The 22,566-nt window shown below is 37.3% G+C and overlaps 3 protein-coding genes across 3 annotated transcripts; 1 reads left to right on the forward strand and 2 right to left on the reverse strand.

The window, feature by feature from the left end:
• Positions 1–2,483: 2,483 nt before the first annotated feature.
• On the reverse strand, positions 2,484–6,973 carry LOC110941410 (F-box protein 7). Its single transcript, XM_022183045.2, has 11 exons — positions 6,815–6,973; positions 6,609–6,695; positions 5,712–5,824; positions 5,182–5,298; positions 4,983–5,079; positions 4,831–4,904; positions 4,167–4,220; positions 3,950–4,051; positions 3,748–3,806; positions 2,953–3,163; positions 2,484–2,810 (listed from the first exon to the last, which is right to left on the reverse strand). Exons 1-11 carry the CDS (start codon positions 6,822–6,824, stop codon positions 2,751–2,753), a joined length of 984 nt encoding a protein of 327 aa, XP_022038737.1. The 5' UTR covers positions 6,825–6,973; the 3' UTR covers positions 2,484–2,750.
• A 4,353-nt stretch (positions 6,974–11,326) lies between these two features.
• On the forward strand, positions 11,327–13,710 carry LOC110943680. The gene is made up of 3 exons (XM_022185414.1): positions 11,327–11,839; positions 11,939–12,638; positions 12,761–13,710. The coding sequence occupies exons 1-3, from the start codon at positions 11,327–11,329 to the stop codon at positions 13,708–13,710; spliced, it is 2,163 nt and encodes a 720-aa protein (XP_022041106.1).
• A 3,019-nt stretch (positions 13,711–16,729) lies between these two features.
• Positions 16,730–20,349, reverse strand: LOC110941411 (filament-like plant protein). Its single transcript, XM_022183046.2, has 5 exons — positions 19,978–20,349; positions 19,707–19,829; positions 19,441–19,639; positions 18,136–19,376; positions 16,730–17,357 (listed from the first exon to the last, which is right to left on the reverse strand). The coding sequence occupies exons 2-5, from the start codon at positions 19,815–19,817 to the stop codon at positions 16,962–16,964; spliced, it is 1,947 nt and encodes a 648-aa protein (XP_022038738.1). The 5' UTR covers positions 19,818–19,829; positions 19,978–20,349; the 3' UTR covers positions 16,730–16,961.
• Positions 20,350–22,566: the final 2,217 nt, after the last annotated feature.

Genomic DNA, 22,566 nt, shown 5'->3' on the forward strand with positions numbered 1-22,566 from the left:
GGATGACCATCCGACCGGATTGTCATCCGATCGAATGACCATCCGTTCGGATTGCCATCCGATCGGATGACCATTCGTCACTTGCCTCACTTGCATCGTTTAACGCGCCATTCTTCGCTTATGCTATAGTTAACTGTTCAGGCTAATTACTCAGCGCTCCCTTCAATCCAAGAGAGTGTTTATTTACTAAACTCAATCAGTGAGTATACTCGAACACTTTTTGCTTTACGCACTTTTGGGTGTTGCATACGTTACTTATTCAAATCACAATCGACACACAACACAAACACTTTTATACGCTGACCGTTATTACATGCTACCTGTTATTCGATGAATGCTTGTATGTTATGTTTACACAGTGATTGTTGCCTGACATCTTAGCAACGATAGTACTATAGTTTGGACTCAGCACCTGTCGTGGACAGGGGTTGTTAAGGGCTTTTCTTCACGTGTCACAGTGGTGATATGTGTTGCGCATTCTACAACTCGCAGTCATGTCTGTGTATATTTCATTGTCGATAACCTGCATGCTTCACTTTGCTACATGTTACATGCTGGTTATGCGTAAAACGATTTCGCTATCTATTATACTATTAAACTTGTATGCTCACTTTTACACTATGTGTATTGACCTCTATTTTAACGTATGTGACAGGTGTTTAGGATGCTTGCTTGTTAATTGCTGGAATCAGGCTAGGATGGAGTCTAGAAACAAATCTAATAAAATCTGAGTTGTCGGAACATTTGATCTGTATTTGAGAAAACAATGTCTGTAATAACTGCTTTTATTTGATATATTATGGTATGGGACATAATGTTAAATATCTGGTAATTTTAGTTGTTATGGATTTATCCTGGACAATCTGTTTCGCTCAGTACCGCGCCCCGATGTTTCCGCCATCGGTTGGGGTGTGACAATTATCGCTCTTTTTCGAAGATGAAACCTCCACATCCATGATTTGGGGGTTATGGTTTCAGACGAAGATGTAATGGTGAGGGTCGTTGGCGATGGTCGATGTGGGATGGAGTGGCAGTGCTAGTGGTGCTTGTTAGCGGTGTTAAGTTGGTGGGGATGGTGGTTGTTGGTGGTGGCTGGTGATTAAGGAGAGAGAGAGAGAGAGAGAGAGAGAGAGGGAGAGAGAGGGAGAGAGTGTGTGTGTGTGTGTTATGGTATTGTATGCATATATTATATATAAATTAAAAATATCTTTATAGGTAAGATTACCAAAATATCATTTCTTTTATGTGGCAATTTGGAGTTAGAGACGGGGAGCAAAATAGGAAAAACACAGTAAACTATTGGAGGAAAATTGTCGTTTTTAAATGATTAGGGCAAAACCGTTAAAATAACCAAACCACAGGAAGCAAAACGGAAGTTTACTCTATTTTTATAAACTGAGTGATTTAATTGAAATATATCTAACCTACTTGAATACTATTTTCTGATTTCTCAAAGTATAAAATGTAAAACTTATTAAACTTGGTTATTATGTTCTTCACAATTCTCTTTTTCTATTGTTATTTCCAATTTTCAAAACCATGCCATTCAACACTCATAATGAACAAGTTATTGATTTAAAAGTAGATTTTTTAAATTAAATACAAACTGAAGGTGGTAAAAATATTATCACACAAAACATAAATGTATAAATTAGATTTGTTGGAGGTTAACAAATAGACAATGATTCATGCCTATTGGTGTCTTTACTGTATTGGATTATATCTATTCTCTCAAGATAGATTAAACGGTTTTCTAAGACTATAGGGTATGCTCATGACCCTTATGGTCACCATGACCCTCCACATCAGCGTCACTCACTTCTAATACATCATCCAAAACCACTACTCTAAGGGTGTGGTCATGACCCAAACCACTATTTTTTTTTTATTTTAATTTATTTTTGTGAAAAGCAAAAAGTAATCTTGAAAAAGGAAAGGAGACACATGGTTGCCATTGTTTAATCTATGCTAACCATGGTGGATGAGGCAAGGGGGTGATGTAGCAATCAACTAATGATCCCATGTGTCATTAATGACCCAACCCATGCCCCCCACCCACCCTTTAGCCTAACAATGGTTCATAAAAGAATGAGATTCTTTTTGTATTATGTATATTCTCTTAAGATAGATTAAAGAGTTTTCTAACAAATATTGGTTCATAAAAGAATGAAGATCACTAACAAGTTTTGTCTCTAATTCACTTCCCTATTACCATTTAAGATGTTGGATCTTATGTATAAGAAGTGTAACATAACTCAAGAATCACATGAACCAAGTTAAACATAAGAGAGTAGTCCAAATCAAGCTTCCCAAGCCCAATGTTTTAAAAACTAGTTCAAACCAGCCGGTTGTACCGGTTGAACCAGCCGGTTGTACCGGTTGAACCATCCGGTACATCCGGTTGAACCGCTCGATACACCCGACTAACCCGTTTCTGAGCCAAATCCGGTACGGTATAAAAAAACAGATTTTAAAACATTGTATATCATCACCAACTTCTCATTATTTTAGCAAATAATCATCTTAATACAATACAATGGTAAAAACACATTGTACAACACACAATAAACCATACTTTCTGAATTTGGCCAACTAATAAGATGGTTCATAACAAGTTCATTATGATCATAGAGGCTAGTTAGGTATGGTCATCACATATATACCTCCTAGAACTAACGATATATCATAAGGTACAACTTAAAACATACATAACTTTTAATAAACAATTTTATTTACAAATACAACGCCATTCAACCGGGTACGTAATAATCCATGCGCTCTACAGGCAGATTCAGAACTGAAGTATCCGCCTAAAAATGAAGAAAAAGTTTCAAAAATAAATAACTCCATTTTAACAAAGTAGTTATAAATGATTAATTAGTCGTAGTAATTTCGACCCGTTTACTAATGGACCCGTATCAAGAATGTAGAAATTTAGGGAAGCGAATATACCTCTTCGAATGGAACAAACACAAAAGGTGTCAAACCTCTTGTATGAGAAATAGCGGGTACTTCTGGATTGTGCGTTTCATCATCCTGCCACCCTTCAACAACTCCAAGAATGTCCCCATCGGGCCCCGGGACCTCACTCTCTTGCACGCCACTAGTCACAATCGAAAGAAGATCCATCCGGTTGTTAGCCCCTGCTGTTGTACCTCGTAACCTTTTTCAAACATCAAAACAACCATGACACCATCAAGTCTACATATACATATTGCATTCCTTCCATGCATAACATAAGCATTTAAACAATATAATATAATATTATTCAATTTATATGGTGAAGTGAATACATTAAAACATCTACAAATTAATACTCGATAAGTTAATAACCTCGTTAAAATTAATAATTTGTCCAGTCCCAACTTGGGACCAGTACAAAATTGGATCCCGATCAATAAAATAATAAGATGATAACTTTTTTGAAATCCCAGTGTATATATATTGGTCCCAACGAAACTATAAATTAATAATTACTAAAAGATTCCAAATTCTAAGATTGTCTAGTAAAAATAATGTGCATTGAAACTTGTTTTTGTAAGATAATGTTTAATGTACCGTGCATGGAAAAAAATGTGCATTGAAACTTGTTTTTCTAATTTATTTTTTGGTAACATGAACTAACTTTTTGTATTAAAAAACAATGAACTTGACAAATTCAATTAATTTGTGAATGTACATTAGACTTGGAAATTTAAATATCATATATTAATTTACGGATATAATAATATCTCGCTAAATTAATACCTCAAGCGGATTCTCCAAATAGTAGGACGCAAACCAGGATACAAAAGAGCACCTTCAACCTGCAAATAGATTGATGATTTCATGAAAATTTTAGATATGAACCACTTAACAAACAAGTCGTGTTGGGGTTGACGTGTTTAACCCATTTAATTAAACAGATCGATCCGCCGACCCATTTTTTTACTGTAGAGTGGAGACCTACCTTGTCTTCAGACATCGTGAAGCGACCACTGTGACAAATCTCAGCTTTAGTGGAACGGAAGTTCATGAATTTCACAACATCCTTTAATTTCTCGGATGAATTCTAATAATGTCATAAACAGCAGAATATACACTGTGAGATGCATACAACACCAAAAAAAAAAAAAAAAAATTTGTAATCCTGTAAATTGCATGCAAGAAGGCAGCAAAAGGATTACCTTATATAGAAACCTGCCAGAAGGATAAAACCTGAGGTACCGGAAATAGCAAACCTACAAGACAAGAAAGAACGACACCCATGAGCGTTAAAGAAATATTTTCAAACACTATTTCAACGTTTTAAATAAAGGGAAAAAGAATTTTAGTAATCCCATCTAGAGATGGTTGGCCAATATTAGACCCACCTTTGAATATTACCACTGGCAGTCCCACTTTTTAAGTAATTTTTTCTACTGCACCTCCGTTAAAAAAAGTTAACAGAGTTAAGTTTTTTTTTTCCAAATTTCAAACTGATGTTTTAGGGCTTTTGATCAGAATGAGAATATGAGTCGATTGATGTAAAACTTACCTTGAAACAGTGTTCCAAACGACGAAAACAGTGCTTCAATTCAGGTGTTTAAACTTCCAATTAACAAAAATCAAGCCGTTTGGAGCACTGTTTCAAGGTATGTTTTACATCAATTGACTCGTGTCCTCGTTCTGATCAAAAGCCCTAAAACATTAGTTTGAAATTCGTAAAAAATTAACCCCGTTAACTTCTTTTAACCGAGGTGCAGTGAGAAAAAGGTGGGACTGCCAGTGGTAATATTCAACGATTATTGGCCAACCACCTCTAGGTGGGATTATTAAAATCCAATTTCCCTTAAATAAATTACAACGTACCACATGAACTGGGTTGGTGACCTTCCACTCTGCTACACCAGCACGAATATAGGTGTTCCTACTCACATAGATACCTGCAGGAAAAAAAATATAATTTCACAAACACAAAACTCATACAAACAAGTAACAAACACTTGCAAGTTGCAACTTACCATCCATGCGGACCCTCGGCCTCGATAACCACATCTTCCTCCACGAGGAATCATAATGGCTTTGCATAAGCTTATAATTTTCAACTACACCAGATATCTTTACAGAATACAATATACAGTTATACATATTTTAGAGCACTATCGAAATGAAAGTTTGGTAAAGTAGGATTGCACATCAACAACAAACGATCAAACATACCTGCCAGGCTTTTAAGCACGCATTACGCCAAAACACAGGGTTACGTACGGTATTTCTCCATTTTCTACAAACACAAGCTGCTTTCCCCAAGTTGTATGGGGTCATTCTAGCAAAAATCTACATAGGAAATTACTATAAAGTAACTTAAGAGATCATTTCCAAACTAAAGTTAGACAACAATATATTAAACCGAATTATGGTTATTATATCCACTATAAAGCATTCACATCCATGGCATCAAATTCTGTGTGTGGTGTTTTTAAAATTTAAAGAGTATAAAAAGTGGTTGTGAGTGGAGGAGAGAGAAAATGTTACTGTTCATCTGTATATTTGGGGGGACACTGTTCACCCCTTATAATTTTTTAATATATTTTGTAAGTGGTTGTGAGTGGAGGAGAGAGAAAAGGTAATGATAAAGGTATAAAAAAATATTATTTAATTGAAAAGGAGAGAGAAAATGTAGTGTTTTTTAGTGTAATTTAGGGTGAAAATATGGTGGGATGGATGTAAAATTCAAACGGTTAACATACCTCAAACAGTAATTCATCTGGCAAGCACTTATGTATCAGCGATGAATCAACAACCGGTTTACCATATGTGCTACCAAATGGTGCAACTGGTCTTACATTTACCCCATAGAGATCTGCAGTCATTCACATAAAGAACAAAGTATAAAAAGCAGCATCTACCTCTTTCAAATTAAGTTTCCCTCTTCCAATTAAAAAGTTGTTCCATTATCTAGTTTAAACTAGGGGTGGCAATTCCTGACACGACCCGAACCCGACATGAAAAAAAAACAGGCTTTGGGTCGGTTAACACGACCTGTTTTTTAAACAGGTTGGGTTCAGGCTGACCTGCTAACCCATTTAAGGATTTAAAAAAATACTTTTATGATTATTATTTTTCTCCGTTATCCATTTTTCTGAAGATACAGTGATACACTAGCAATTTTCAATCCATTTTCAATATTTTCCAAAAAAAAAAACTATTCATATTACTCAATTTACAACCCAACAACTCGATTATAACTCGCCAGCATGTACGACTGATTTTAAAAAAAAAAATGGGTTAAACGGGTTGTGTACGGATTGACCCAAATTTATGCGTGTGCGGGTTAGGGTTGAGATTGTTGACATGAATAACAACAATATGGGTTGGGTTCGGGTTGCGTATTTCACCAACCAACCCACCAACCCTACACGATTGGCAGTCCTAGTTTAAACTTTCTCATAACAGACAATAACTAAGCCCTAATATGTATTCTTCCTTTACATTATCATTCAAAAACTTCCTAAAATTGATCACAACAGAATCAGAAAACCTAAATTGAACAAAAGTTGACAAATTTCATGCTAACAAAACAGAGAATTTATTAATAAAATAAAATACAAACAATTAATCAATGAGAAGATTAAAAGAAATATTACCGAGCCATGGTCTTCGTGTAATGAAGAATCCTGCAGCCCTCAACTGAGAGGCCGATTCAAGTTCAGCAACAATATTCGTGGCGTAATCTGCAATACGAACAAATAGTTACTAAAAAGAATCACAATTTGTGCGTGTTTGATCAAAATCAGAAAGTGCAATTTGAAACGTAAGAAATTGATGTATGGAGGGTGAAATATCGTAAGACCTGAAGCCATGATTAAGGAAGATGCTGGAGAAATTGGAAATGTTTCGTCGTCATTGGGTATGAAAGAGGACCTAATTGTTATATGGGATTTGTGGTGTGTGTGGTTTTGTATTTGTGTGACCGACTTCGTGTATCTCTCGGCTTTACCCGGTTCAGTTAACCTATTGGTTAGAAAGTTAAGGTCAACAGTTATACAACCGTTATGTGGAGTTACTCCGTTAATTAGCCTCGTTTGTTTCTTGAATAAAAACTTTATATTTACACGGGTCCTTTGTTTTTAAAACATGCAAAAAACATACTTAATGTTTGTAACTCTTACACGTTATGTCCTTTAACACTAACTTAGATAATTTTCATGGTTAAATTTGACCTAATGGACCCCATATGAGGGTATTTTGATCATTTTACCATAAACACTAAAATAAATAATCAAAAAACTCATCTTTTCCCCTCAACTCTCTCTCTCTCTACAAACTCTTTCTTTCTCTCTATACAATCTGAGCCACCACCGCCATAGCACTGTTCACCACAGATCCATCGCCTGCCACTGTAGCAGCAGCTCGCCATCGCACCGTTCACCACCACCATAGCTCTGTCGTCGTTCAACAGATAGCTCTATTTGTCCGTTAAGCCACCATCGTTTGTTCCAGGTAACCGAATCACCCAATCTTCGTTCTAGGGTTAGGGTTCTTACGAATTAGAGTGGTGGTTTTCAGATTTGGTGTGGGGGTGTCGGATATGAACTGGTGTTTGTCGAATTTGGTGTGAGGTTCTCGGATTTGGTGGGTGGTTGTTGGATTTGGAGTGGTGCTAGGGCGATGCTTTTATGGCATTGGTGGTTTATGACAGTGGTGGTGTTTGGGCGGTGGTGGGCACAGAAGTCGTAGCTTTGGTGTGGTGGTTGGGAATTGGCAGTGGTGGTGATTTATTAACAGTTGTTGGTGGGAGTGGTGGTGGCCAAGGGTGGTAGTGGACGATGGTTGAGGTGAGAATGGTGGTGGCAGATAATATATAAGAGAGAGTTAGGTAAAAAGACAAAATTACCCTTATATTACCTAATTTAAAAAAATAACTAAATTAGGATTAAAGGACGTAACGTGCAAGGGTTTGCAAACATCGAGTACGTTGAAGACAAATGACACACTTTGCAATCTAGTGTTAATATAAAGGATGATTTTTGTAATTTACTCTAAAAACTTTTAGTTAAACTTTTTGGGTTAAGATCAAATAAATTAATGATGCCTTCTAACAAAAATATGTTTTGACTCGTTATCAAACCCGTATATGACCTGTTGATTTTGTTATCTTTATGTTAAAATGATGGAATAAGACTTGTTGATTTTGTTATCTCTATATTAAAAAGATATTAATGTCTGGTTGGTTCCTGTGATTTGCAGATATTGCAGAGTTGGTCTCAAGATTTCAATAATTGCAGAGTTGGTCTCAATGGTTGCAATTTTTAAATCCTAAGTTAGATTTCTCAGTTGATTGTGTGTGAAATGACTATTTTAACCCTTAATAATAAAAAATACAAATATAAAATAGATCGCCATCTTCTTCCTCCTCTCTATCTCTCTCTCTAAAAAAACCCTACCACCATACACAACCACCACAACAACCTGTTCTCAACTTTCACACAGAGCAACTATTGGTACTGCTCATCATGCCAGAAGTAAAAAACACATCATAAGGAAATTTGTGTAGCAAATTGAGTTTAGCTTTAAAAGAGTGAAGACTCACTTAGCAGTTAGTACGAGCTGGATAGAGACGAGCCTCAGAAGATCTCTGCTAAGACCAGAAAGATCACAAGAAAGAAAACAAATCGTTAGCCTCGTCACAGGGAGGGGGCCTCTCTGTGACCAAGCTCGGGCGTGAGAATAAGTATTTGGAGAGAAGGGATAAGTCAGTGGGAGAGAAGGGAGAGCTAGAGAGAGAAAGTAGCGATAACCCTTGTAGGAAGCCTTGGAAGGGTATTTATACCTTTTGGGTGTGCTGACGTGGCAGGTTAGTTAGGGTCGGGCCAGTCGCTGTCAAGCAGTTAAGATTGTGGGCCCCCAGTTAGTTAGGGAAGATTCCATTGGTTGATCGTCTTGACATGGTCCGTCCGGTGTGTCATGACCTTCGTGGTTTATGGTCCAACTTAGGCCCGCCGGGTAATCGGTCCGGGGGTAGATGGTGTTCGGTCCGATCCAGGACGTATCCTCATCAAGTCCCCCTAATTCGTAGCGTTTGTTTAGTAAAAGCTTCGAACTAATTCAAAAGGTTTGACCCGGCCTTTTTATTTTGGCGGTTAATTTTGATTTTTAAATTTCTTTTTCTGGTAGTTACTTTTGCTAGGTAACTGGCGGTCACTTTAGTTTTTCTTTTTACTGACGTGACGTTTGACATGCGTCACAGTCATGACGTGTCGACTTCCTATTGGCCGAAGTTAAGCGGTGCATTTGTTATAAACAGGGGGAGAAAAGTGTTTTTACTTTTCACCCTTTACCTTCCTTTTCCTATGGTTTCTTTCTTCCACCTCTGGCTTCCTTTTTTTGCTCTCCGGATCGTCGTTTTTACGAACAGGTTAGTACTTCTTCTTCGAATCATGGTGAACAAGAGTAATATGTCCGGTTGTTTCAACATTTTGAATCGAAACGGTCTGGAATGGTTCGTAAATCAGTATTCGATCCCGTCTTCCTTTAATCCAACTCTTCCTGAGAAGGATACAACTATTTACCCTTTTGTTCCTGGGAAGATTTACATCAATGGACTCGTATCGTCATTCTGATCAAAAGCCCTAAAAAATTTGTTTGTAATTTGGAAAAAAGCTTAACTCTGTTAAGTTTTTTTTAACGGGGGACCGGTGTAGGAAAAATAGGTGAAAGGTGGACTGGTGGTGGGAATATTTAAAGATGGGACTGTCAATGGCCATGACCTCTAGTTGGGATTATTATATGCCAATTCCCCTTTCTTGAATAAAAACTTTATTTTTACGCTATAAAGTGTGTCCTTTGTTTTTAAAAAGTATAAAAAACGTACTCAATGTTTGTAAACTCTTGTAGGTTATGTTCTTTAACCCTATCTCAGTTAATTTTCATGGTTAAATTTGACCAATTGGACCTCATATAAAGGTATTTTGATCATTTAACCCTAAACACTAAAATAAATAATAAAAAAACCCATCTTTTTCCCTCAACTCTCCATCTCTCTCTCTCTCTCTCTGCAAACTCTTTCTCTCTCTCTATACAATCTGAGCCACCACTGCCCATAGAACCACTACCATAGCACCGTTCACCACAGATCCATCGTCGGCCACTATAGCAGTAGCTCGCAATAGCACCGTTCACCACCACCCTAGCTCCACCGTCGTTCAACAGATAGCTCCGTTTGTTCGTTAAGCCGACGTTCGTTCCACAGAAGCCGCCGTCGTTCGTTCCAGGTAACCGAATCACCCAATCTTCGTTCTAGGGTTAGGGTTCTTACGAATTAGAGTGGTGGTTGTCGGATTTGGTGTGGGGTGTCAGATATGGAGTGGTGTTTGTCGGATTTGGTGTGGGGTTGTCGAATTTGGTGGGTGGTTGTTGGATTTGGAGTAGTGGTGCTAGGGCGATGCTTTTATGGCAGTGGTGGTGATTGGGCGGTGGTGGGCACAGAAGTCATAGATTTGGTGCGGTGGTTGGGAATTGACAGTGGTGGTGCTAGGGTGGTGATTTATTAGTGGCTACTGGTGTGAGTGGTGGTGGCTAAGGGTGGTAGTGGACGATGGTTGAGGTGAGAGTGGTGGTGGCAGATGATATATAACAGAGAGTTAGGTAAAAAGACTAAATTACCCTTATGTTACCTAATTTAACAACAAAAATAACTGAATTAGGATTAAAGGACGTAACGTGCAAGGGTTTGCAAACATCGAGTACGTTGAAGACAAAGGACGCATTTGCAATCTAGTGTTAATATAAAGAACGATTTTTGTAATTTATTCTAAAAGCTTTTGGTTAAACTTTTTGGGTTAAGATTAAATGAATTAATAGGAATATTATAGAATATGCCTTTACTCTCAATCTACCATTCTCGGTGTTTATGTGTTATGTGTAAAAGGGGCTAAGGGTGTAAATGTATGGAAGGGTGGAGGTTAGGGACTTATGTGTCATTTAGTCATACTGTAGGGTGTCTGTTATGAGAAGTGGTTAAGTAGTTATAGTTAGTTAACCAACTATATAAAAAGATTGTTAGTAGTTAATGAGAAGTTAGTTGGTTGATTGAATACTCTTCTCTATATCTTCTTTTCTTCAATTCAGCTCTTATCATTGGTATCAGAGCTGTCGATTCTCGGCACGCTCTTGATTCGATCGATTTCGTCCAATTCATTCAATTCTTTCAGCGAATTTGATCATTGTTCGGTCAAATTCATCCGCAATTCATTTTCAACTGGAATTGATCATTGATTCGATCAATTCAACCTTCATTTCAACAGGAATTGATCATTGATTCGGTCAATTCAACCTTCATTCAACCCTAATAATTGGGGAAAAGATGACAACTCGTAGCAGATCCGATTCAGAGAAATCAAATCTTGAAAAAACGGTGGAAGAACATGGTGTTACTCTTTTAAAGGTGGATGCATTCATGCAGAAGTCTGAACAGACGTTTGCAAGTCTTAATGCGAATGTTCAAGCATTATTGGCTAAGCTAAGTGGGGATTCTGGTTACGAAATGGTCAATCATCCTACAGCAGGTCCAAGCAACAGGAATGAGCGATTACATAGGATTGGGAAGATTGATTTCCCAAAGTTCGATGGAAATGAAGTAGATGATTGGATATACAAATGTGAACATTTCTTCAATGTAGATGAAACCCCGGAGAATTTCAAGGTTCGTTATGCAGCAATTCATCTTGAAGGAAAGGCAGTTAAATGGCATCAAGCTTTCTTGAAGACTAAAACGGTGCCTATCTCGGAAATTACATGGAAAGAGTATTCAGAAGCCGTTGTTAATCGTTTTTCTTTGGTCCTGTTTGAAGATGCAATGGGTATCTTAACTTCTTTGGTATAAACAGGATCATTGGAGGAGTTTTGTGACCAATTTGATGCTTGTTTACTTAAGGTTTCAATTCCAGAACCTTATGCTGTGAGCATTTTTTTGAAGGCAGTAAAGCCTGAAATTGGCGGACCTGTGAGGATGTTTCAGCCAAAAACCATGAAGGAAGCATTCTATTTGGCCAAGATTCAAGATACAACGAATAAATCAGTGAGATCTTCTTGTGGGGGTAACAGGTATTACTCTAATAATTCTGCAGTAGGAAATAAGATGCAAAGTACAGTCAAACCTCCTACTAATGTTTCTCACCTACCTTTGTTACCATCCCCACCTATGTCAAAAAGATTCCCTAATACTAAGCAGATATCTAGTAAAGAGAATGAGGGAAAGAGGGCAAGGGGAGAATGTTTTTGGTGTCCTGAAAAGTTCACACCAGGGCACAAGTGTGCAAATAAAAAGTTGTTTGTATTGGAAGTGATAGGGGTAGATGAAGATGAGGAAAAAGGGGGAGATTATATAATTGATGAGACTGTGGATCATCAGGATTGGCAGGATCCACCACAGATCTCTATTCATGCCTTAACTGGTATGGTTTCATACTCAACAATGAAAGTGGTAGGTACCATAGGAAACAAACAGTTAAGGATATTGATTGACTCGGGATCGACTCACAACTTTGTGAATGAGAGTTTAGCCAAGAAGCTTAAGTGTCCCTTGAAACCTATTGATAGTGTTACAATAGGGGTGGCTAATGGAAATGAGATTGTGTGCGAAAATTATTCTCCTAATTTCCAATGGTTTATGCAAGGTAGATGGTTTACAACTGATGTGTTGGTTATTCCTTTGGATAGTTATGACATGGTCTTGGTAGTACAATGGTTACTTACCTTGGAGTTTATTGTGTGGAATTTTGTGGATATGACTATGCAGTTACTATTGGGAACACTCAATGCAGTCTTAAAGGAGTTGACAGTAATAAGATTTCCTTATGTTCAGCAAACAGTATGCACACTCTATTAGGTCAACAAGACAAGGTGGTAGAAGCTCACTTGTTTAGCATGCAACTGCAGCCTACCAAGAAGGAATTTCAGCACAAAACGAAAGTCACTACAGTAAAGAATAACATGCAGTTAGATAAATTGCTATCTGAGTTTGAAGATGTGTTCAAAACTCCTACTACATTACCACCAAAGAGGGCATTTGATCACAGAATTCTGTTAAAGGATGAGTCACAAGTAGTCAATCTCAAGCCTTATAGATATCAATCAACTCAAAAAGATTTGATTGAAAAGTTGACCAAAGAGTTGATGGAAACCGGTGTGGTGAGGGGCAGTTCAAGTCCATTTGCAGCTTCTGTGGTTTGGTTAAAAAAAGATGGTACCTGGAGATTTTGTATTGATTACAGAAGGTTAAACGATGTGACAATCAAAAACAGTTATCCAATTCCATTGGTGGATGAATTGTTTAAAGAATTGGGTCATGCTTTGGTATTTTCGAAGCTGGATCTTAGGGCAGGATACCACCAAATCCAGATGCATGATGATGACATTCATAAGACTGCATTCAGAACACACGAGGGTCTGTTTGAGTTTGTAGTAATGCCTTTCGGCCTAACTAATGCACCGACAACCTTCCAAGCGTTGATGAATTCCATTTTCAAGAAGTTTCTAAGGAAATTTGTGCTGGTTTTTTTTGACGACATATTAGTTTATAGTGATAGTTGGGAATCTCATATTGATCACCTTAGACAAGTGCTGCTGATTTTGAGAGATCAACAGTTATATGCCAAGAAATCTAAGTGCAATTTTGGGGGGTCTTCGGTGGAATACTTGGGTCATATAATTTCCAATAAAGGGGTGTCCACGGATCCTAAAAAATAGTTGCTATTAAAGAATGGCCTGTTCCTACTGACGTCAAACAGCTAAGGGGTTTTCTGGGCCTTACTGGATACTACAGGAGGTTTATCAAGTCTTATAGGATGATAGCAAAACCTTTGACAGATTTACTTAAAAAAGATGCTTTCAAATGGTCTTGGTCTGATCAAGCTATTACAGCATTTGAACATCTAAAAGAGGCTCTTATGTCATCTCCTGTGTTAAGCTTACCAGATATGTCTAAGGTTTTTACGGTGGAAACTGATGCTTCGGGTAAGGGTATAGGAGTTGTGTTGATGCAAGAGGGTCACCCTATTGCAATTATAAGTAAAGCACTGTCATCAAGACAACAAGCATTGTCGGTCTATGAGAGGGAACTGTTAGCAATTATCTTTGCTGTTCAACATTGGCATCACTATTTGGCAGCTGGGCATTTTATAATCAAGACGGATCAGAAGAGTCTCAAGCATCTATTGGAGCAGAAAATAACTACTCCGTTACAACAGGTGTGGTTGTCCAAGCTAATGGGGTATGACTTCGAAATACTCTATAAACAAGGAAATGATAATGGGGTAGCTGATGCCCTTTCAAGAGTGCATGCTCCTGCACTTTTAGCCATAACTGTCAACACTTTTGATCCTGCTATATGGGATAAAGTTCGACTGACTTGGGACTCAGATGTTCAGCTTAAAAGTATCAAGGAGAGTTTATTAGTTGGGCAGGCACATCCTAAATATAGTTGGAATGGTCAGGTGTTGTTTAAGAAAGGGAAGATTGCAGTGGGTAAAGATGTGAATTTGCAAAAAGATATTATTTTGTTATGTCACAGTAGTGTTGTGGGAGGACACCCGGGTATTCATGGAACTATTTAGAGAATCTGGTCCCTGTTTACTTGGAAAGGGCTGTACAAGCAGGTGAGAAATGTTATAAGGCAGTGTGTTGTATGCCAAAAAGCTAAGAATGAGACGGTGGCATCTCCAGGGTTGCTACAACCATTACCAGTCCCTAATGATGTGTTTTCAGAAATTTCTATGGATTTCATTGGGGGGTTACCGAAGTCACAGGGAAAAGATGTAATTTTAGTAGTGGTGGACAGACTTACAAAGTATAGTCATTTCATGGCGTTGACACATCCGTTTTCTGCAGCTCAAGTTTTTCTTGACCAGGTATTCAAATTACATGGTTGGCCAGATTCCATAGTATCGGACAGGGATCCTATTTTTATTAGTCAATTCTGGAGAGAATTCACAGCATTGCAAGGTATTCAGTTGAATTTGTCCACTGCCTATCACCCACAAACAGACGGGCAGACTGAAGTGGTGAATAGGTGTTTAGAATCATACCTCAGGTGCATGGTTATGGACAAGCCTACAACATGGGTGAAATGGCTGTCCTTGGCTGAATTTTGGTATAATACTAATTTCCATACTGCACTGGGAATGACTCATTTCCAGGCTTTGTATGGGTATCCACCACCATTATTTGTCCCTTATGTGCCAAAAGATGTACGAGTGGCAACAGTCAATGAAGTATTGATAGATAGAGAGGAAACTATTAAGCTGCTGAAATTTGCTTTGTCAAGAGCACAAAATAGGATGAAATAGGCGGCTGACGGTCACAGAAGTGAAAGGGAATTCAAGGTAGGAGATCATGTTTATGTTAAACTACATCCGTACACACTAAGATCCTCTCATTTCAACAAACTGGGACCTAAGTACTTCAGACCCTTTATGATCATAGAGAGGATAGGGGCAGTTGCTTATAAGTTGGATTTACCGGATGATGCTCAAGTACATCCAGTGTTCCATGTGTCTCTACTTAAGTTGGCCAGGGGAAATGTTGGACAGACTACACCTTTACCCTAGAATCCAAGGTTTATGTTTAAACCTTTGCAAGTATTGGAAAGGAAGATGGTGAGAAGGGGAAATAGGGCTTCAGCCAAAGGGTTGGTTCAATGGGATAGTCTTCCTATCATTGAAGCAACATGGGAGAACTTAGAAGATTTACAAATTCGGTTTCCAGACTTTATTTTTTGAGGTCAAAAAATGCTATAGGGGGAAGTATTGTTATGAGTAAAAGGGGCTAAGGGTGTAAATGTATGGAAGGGTAGAGTTCAAGGACTTATCTGTCATTTAGTCATAGTGTAGGGTGTCTGTTATGAGAAGTGGTTAGGTAGTTATAGTTAGTTAACCAACTGTATAAAAAGACTGTTAGTAGTTAATGAGAAGTTAGTTGGTTGATTGAATACTCTTCTCTGTATCTTCTTTTCTTCGGTTCAGCTCTTATCATTATGGCACTACTTCCGTTCTAGTCGTCTTCTTTGTTTGGATCCTCATTGGTAATTATTTAAATTGTGACAATCAATCCATAGGGTAACCTGTGTTCCACTACTTAATTTCTTACTTATATAGTATATGTTTTGTGGGTAGTTGATTTTTGATAAGTGATTAGGGTATGTTGGAAACAGAGGTTTGAAATAGAGTTGTAAATTGGAGTGTAATTTGTTTGGAATCTGATTGGTGGAGGTGGTGTTGGTGGGTTAAAGGTGGCAGTGGAGGTGGTGGTGGGTTGACGATGGAGGTGAAGATGGTGGAAGGGTGTTTTAGAGAGAGATATGAGGAAGAAGATGAGGGATGGGTCCATCTTTTTTTTAGTTGTTTAGGGGTAATCTAGTTATTTCAGACACATTTAATTGAGAAACTTAAAATAAGTTAGTGATAATGATCACACGAGTTTAAAAATTATAATCACTAGAACCAACTCTATAATTATTGAAGTCTTGAGACCAACTCTGCAATATTTGCAGAAGTTCGTCAGAACAGTCATGTATTTGGCCGGGAACTTACTAGAAGCGCGCCTTTGACGGCCCCAGGCTCTAAGGTTGCACCTCGCCTGAAAAGGGCGCCTAGGTGCACCAGACGAGCGCTTTTGATTACTATGAAAAGAGCCTTTAAAGTGACACTATATTTCAAACAAAAATATGTTATCTTGTTGCATATATACATGGTTGTTAAGATTCAGGTAAGAACACAACCGACTATGTTATTTCAGTTGGGTAATTTCTGTCACTTAAATGTCCACTTCAAAAGAGATGATGATTGCAGAAGCAAGCAAAGAGTTCTCAACCTGACGTTGAACAACAATGATGCACTAATATTTGACGACTTCAGTTGTTACAAAAACAATATAACATCCTAAACTCACTGCAACAAAACACATTTTAATCCACAATTATTAAACATTATATATGTTCGTTCTTACCCATGATGAATTTCACCTTGAATTCCATTCTTGTTCCTTGAAAACAGCTTTTCAAAACCATTCTTGCTTTTAGAATGGCCACCAAAATGATTTAACGAGACAACAGATGAAGCCGACGAAGAAGTTGATGATGGTGACTCGTCTTTATCACCATTGTTTTCAACTTGTTTTGCAGGAATTATAGTCTTTTTAGGCATGTAGGTATCGTTTGAATGCAACTTCCATAACTCACCACCTGTTTTTGCGACAGATGAATTTCCAGAGAAACCAGGTAGATTCGCAGTGTCGATCAGGAAGTCTTCAAGCGTCGCTAAAGATTCCAACTGTCTAGCAAGTGATGATATCGTCTTTTGGCACTCGGATAGTCTATCAGCTGCTGCTACCTCAAGATTCTGTAAATAAAACATTAATTTATCAAATATGACATTGTTTTTTCCTCAACCAACTAAATGTTAGTAAAGCAAGCTTATTCCATTCAACAATTTCATTCAAAAGTTAGCCTTGGGTCATGTAAGCTAACATGCCAAAACGATAGTTTAAAAAGACTAAATTGCATTTTATGTCCTTTAAGTTTGAGCCAAATTGCAGACGTTGTCCTTTAACTAACAAAATTACACCAAATGTCCTTTATGTTACAATTTCTCATCAGACAGTGTCCTTTTGCACTAACCCGGTTATTTTTTCCGTTAACTCTTAACGTGTGCCACTCACATGAAGGGCATAATGACCATTATGCCCTCATGTGAGTAGAACGTCTTAAAAGTTAACTGAAAAAATTAACTGGGTTAGGGCAAAGGACACCACCTGATGAGAAACAGTAACATAAAGAACATCCGGTGTAATTTCGCTACTTAAAGGACAACGCTTGCAATTTGGTTGAAACTTAAAAGACGTAAAATGCAATTTACTCGAAAAAAAAGTATCAATTTGGTTCGGTCAAAACGGGTCTAACCCATATGGGCCCGCGTTGAAACAGGCCGTTTAAACATCAAATGTAATGTTATTCAACGGTAAGCCTGACAAAACAGGCAGGTGGGTCATGTAGACTAACGGGTCAACTGATCGTTCCAAAAAGTATCATTTTGCTTCGGGTCAGAATGAGTTCTGGCCTAAATGGGCTCAGGTCGAAACAGATCGTTTAAACACCAAATGTAATGTAAGAAAGTATACCTGTTTAACTTTTAATTCATCGTTTGATTTAGCAACCATCTGAAGTTTGACTTCCTCTGTTTTCTCCACCAGTTCCTTTTCCAATTGTTCACATTTACTTTTCATTTCAGATGAGAACCGCCTTTCGTTACTAACATCTGCCTTTATTGACTCAACTTCCGTAGACATGATTCGAGCATTCTTTTCCATATTAACAATTTGAGACTCGAGCATCTCCTTTGACTCGTTGACGATAGTCATCTCCTTTTGTAGGTCAACCATTTGACGTTTGGTATCAGCAAGCTCAGCATTTGACAAAGCAAGAGATTGTTTACTTGAATTTAACGCATTCTCAAGTTCATATTTCTCAGCTTCTAGTTTCTCTAACTGTTCTTTCAGCTCACTCACCCGCTGACTCATCGTTTCAAGCTCGTTTTTCAACAAATTATCTTCGGTTTCAGAATTACAACGAGGGGTTTCGTTCTGACCTTCCGATAACGAAGCAATTCGCTCCATTTCCAAGAAATCATCCATTATATTGTTGATGTCGGAACATGATGTTACGTTTTTAGCCACAGATTTCCGGCTTTTGAACTGATCAAGCTCGGCCATTAATGCCAACGCCCATGAATCTGAACACCCTTGTTCGTTTTCGTTATGCTCCAAATTATTCATTTTAAATGAGTCTACCGATTGACTGTCCGTAAGCGAATCAACATAAAACGAAGAAATTGAAACCGCTTTATGGTTATCATTAACCGAAGGCGATTTACGAGTCAATGATTGCAACTTCCTGCACTCGGCTTCAAGTTTCGCCACTTTCTTTATACTTTCCAACTGTTGTTTACTAGCAGTTTCCGCTGCTTGCGTGCTCAAATCTCTCTCAATCGTCCGGATTTCCAACTCTTCTGATTGCACGTTAAGCTCAAACTTAAGCGTCGAGTTTTCTTTCTCTAAATTCTCAAGCTTTACAAGAACTTTCGGATCAATCACCGGAGAAGTTTCAGCCTGTAACTTTGATTTAAGACTACAAATCTGGATTTCGAGATCCTTTTTGATCGAGTCCCACTTGTGCGTTCTCTCTTCTATAATCTCGTTAAGCTTTTGCTCGTGTTCTTCCTTCGCTAGCCTTAGCTGTTTAACGCATTCCTTAAGAGCACCATCCAAATGATTAGCTCTAACTTCAAGAGCCACATTCTGCTGCAAGGCTGCCTCGAGTTCTTGTTTCAGTTTTGTAACTTCATTTTCCGCCTTTTCCCAACCTAAAATAAACAATATATTAATTATTAAATGTATAAAACTTATTACCATTAAAAAAATGATCACCTGCAACAGCTTCTTCTGCAACTTTAGCATGTTGCTTAACTAAATCTTCTTTAGCACCAACATTAACAAGAGCTGCTGACAGTTTTTCTGTTAAACTCTTGAAACTGTCATTAACCTCCGAATTAGTAGTCGATGCTTTCGATGTTACTTCAGGTGACTGCGAATGATTCGTCGATTTCTTCGAACTCTCCTGCTCAGCCTAAAAAATGTATATAACAAATTAAACCAATACCATAACTTATTCAACCTATCGAACATTTCGATACCTTTTCATCAGAGTTACTCTCCGAATGCGACGATATCGATGTGGAACTTTCGGTCTCACCGGGACTCCGGTCAGACGACTTCCTTTTCCACAACCAACTCTTCTTCTCCATCACAACACAACCCTAAATTCGAAAACAAATTGAAATTATTCAATCAATACGAACTGAACAAAGGAAATAACATCTAATCCACATAAAGATGAAAACAAATAATAAATTAGAATGAATCTATTTCTCAAAATGAAAACAAATCTGAATCGATTGATGATACCTTTAACTGGAGACCTAGAAGATGAAATTAAAGTTGAAATAGAGTGTGAATGAAGGGTTCAAAACAGCAACAGAAGTTGAAAAGAAGCTTGTGGAAGCAGCATCAATGGCGGATTGGTGGGAATAAGATGAAGCATGTGATGGCAGAGGAGGGACTTTTTGAAAGAAAAAGAAATGGGGTTTTGTTTATTGATTTAAAATGAAAATAGGGGTTTTGAAATTAGGGTTTTTGGATTCCCGCCCATGAGTGTTGAAAAGAGGTGAAGACGCTCCTCCTATGGGGGGCAGTGAATGTCTGACACTGACAAGTTGCAGCCGAGTGGATTAGGTTTCTTTGCTACAGGTGTGTTGACCTTGGTCAATGGTTACAAGTATCCTAGACAAAAGTCTGGTTTGTATTTGGATTTTTTTATTATTATATATCATGGGTTAAGTTCCGCACATATCGTGTAAAATGTACGAAAGACATGAAAAAACTAAAAAAATTACGGTGACATTTTTGTAATTATTTTATCATAGTATAATTATCAAAATTACTCTAAAAATGATGTTGTAAAGAATTTTAATCTTGTAGGGTAATTATCAAAATTACTTTACAAGTGTATCAAAATTACTCTGCATCAAAATTACTCTACAAGTTTATCAAACAACATACAATTCAAAATTAATCTACAAAATCATTTGTAAAGTAATTATAATACTCTACAAAATTACCTTACGAGATCAAAATTATCATACAATATCATTTGTAGAGTAATTACGATACTCTACAAGATCAAAATTACTCTACAAGATCATTTGTAAAGTAGTTTTGATAATTACTCTACGAGTAAATAATTATGAAAATGTCACCGCGTTTTTTTTACATTTTCATCATATTCGTACGTTTTGTATGATAAGGATATTTGTATTTGATCTTTTGTATATATATCATACGATGATGATAATTTAATAAGAGAATAGAGTTGGTGGGTCAGGATATACTAGGAAGTTTATTTGGTTAGAAAGGCTAGGAAGTAATCTTGATCATCTATTAAATAATCAATGACTAAGATTAAATGGGTGAAATTGAACAAAAAAAGAGGTACGTGAGTTAGTTTAAGGGTATTCTAGTCCATTCAAGTCAATAGTTTTTCTCTCATCCAAATTCCCCATCGTTTTTAAAACATTAATAAGTTTTTCATATGACAATATTTTTTTTTATAAAAATTGCCCCATAAAAACGAGTGTTTTTTATCTTTAAAACGAACACACTATTGCTATACTTTTGAATATATAATTTTTTTTTAAAACCCAGATGCGTAAAACGCAATGGACACTATAACCCAGATTCTAAAACGCAATCGGGTTTCATATGGTTGTGTTTATGTTTTAACATGGTCATGCCTCTATTTTAACATGATCGTGTTTATGTTTTAGCATGATCATGTTCTTTGCACTCAAATTCTGAAAACATACATTTCAGGTCTAAAACGCAATGGGTTTCACATGATGATGTTTCTCTTTTAACATGGACATGCCTTTGTTTTAACATGATCATGTTTCTGTTTTAACATGGCCATGCCTCTGTTCCAACATCCAGGTTCTAAAACGCAATGAGTTTTAACATGGTCATGTTTATGTTTTAACATGGTCATGTCTTTGTTCCAACATGATCGTGTTTCCCTTTTAACATGGTCATCTTCTTTTACACTCCAGTTATAAAACGCAATGAAACCCAAAATCAAGATTTTACACTACATATTCTAAAAAGTAATGGAGTTTTAACATGGCCATTGCTTGCCTACTTGGTGTTGTATTTATTTCACATAAGACATGTATAAACTATCATTTATGTCATAGATTTTTTTAGAACGACGACTTTCTTGTATTAGGCTACCGCACTTCCCAAATTGAAGGGCCATGTTGCCCCACTCTAACCAGAGTATGTTGTCTTGACTGGGCTCACACTGACTTCAGAGTTTGGCTTGGGCGTTCCCTCGGGAAACCATACCGCCGACTGTCACTTGACATCCGTTGTGCCACCACAAGAGCATGACACTCTCTGCGTAATATACGATGGAACAAAAACCCGGGTGGACTTAAGGTGCAACCTGACACCTCTGCAAAGGTTTGAACTTGGGTCTATCCATCATTTATGTCATAGATCGTACCGGTTTTCTTTATGTTATTCAACAATTCACCATTCTATTTTTTATATAACAAATTGGATTTTGATAATATAAAGTATAACCCGATAATATTCTGTAATGGTAATGTAACCAATGACACTCATAACTTATAGTTTCTACTAAAAACAATCTCACTTTAGCGATAAAGTAATTCATGCTCTTTCGAGCTTTAACTTATGTCTTTTCACAACAATTTACAGCATTATGATCAAGATAAAAATAAGTCAATTTTTCATTAAGGGCATATGATGTTACTCTTTACTAATATAGGGTTGACAACGAAAGTAAAAGTTAGAAGCGTCATTTGTCATTATGTTCGCATAAGTTATTGTCAGCCAATGAAATTTATTTTGGATCGTTTAAATCCAGTTTGTTTTTACATATAATGGATTAGTATAATTCAAAACCCCATATAACAT

The sequence above is a fragment of the Helianthus annuus genome, chromosome 5 (assembly GCF_002127325.2).
Source record: "Helianthus annuus cultivar XRQ/B chromosome 5, HanXRQr2.0-SUNRISE, whole genome shotgun sequence".
NCBI lineage: Eukaryota > Viridiplantae > Streptophyta > Magnoliopsida > Asterales > Asteraceae > Helianthus > Helianthus annuus.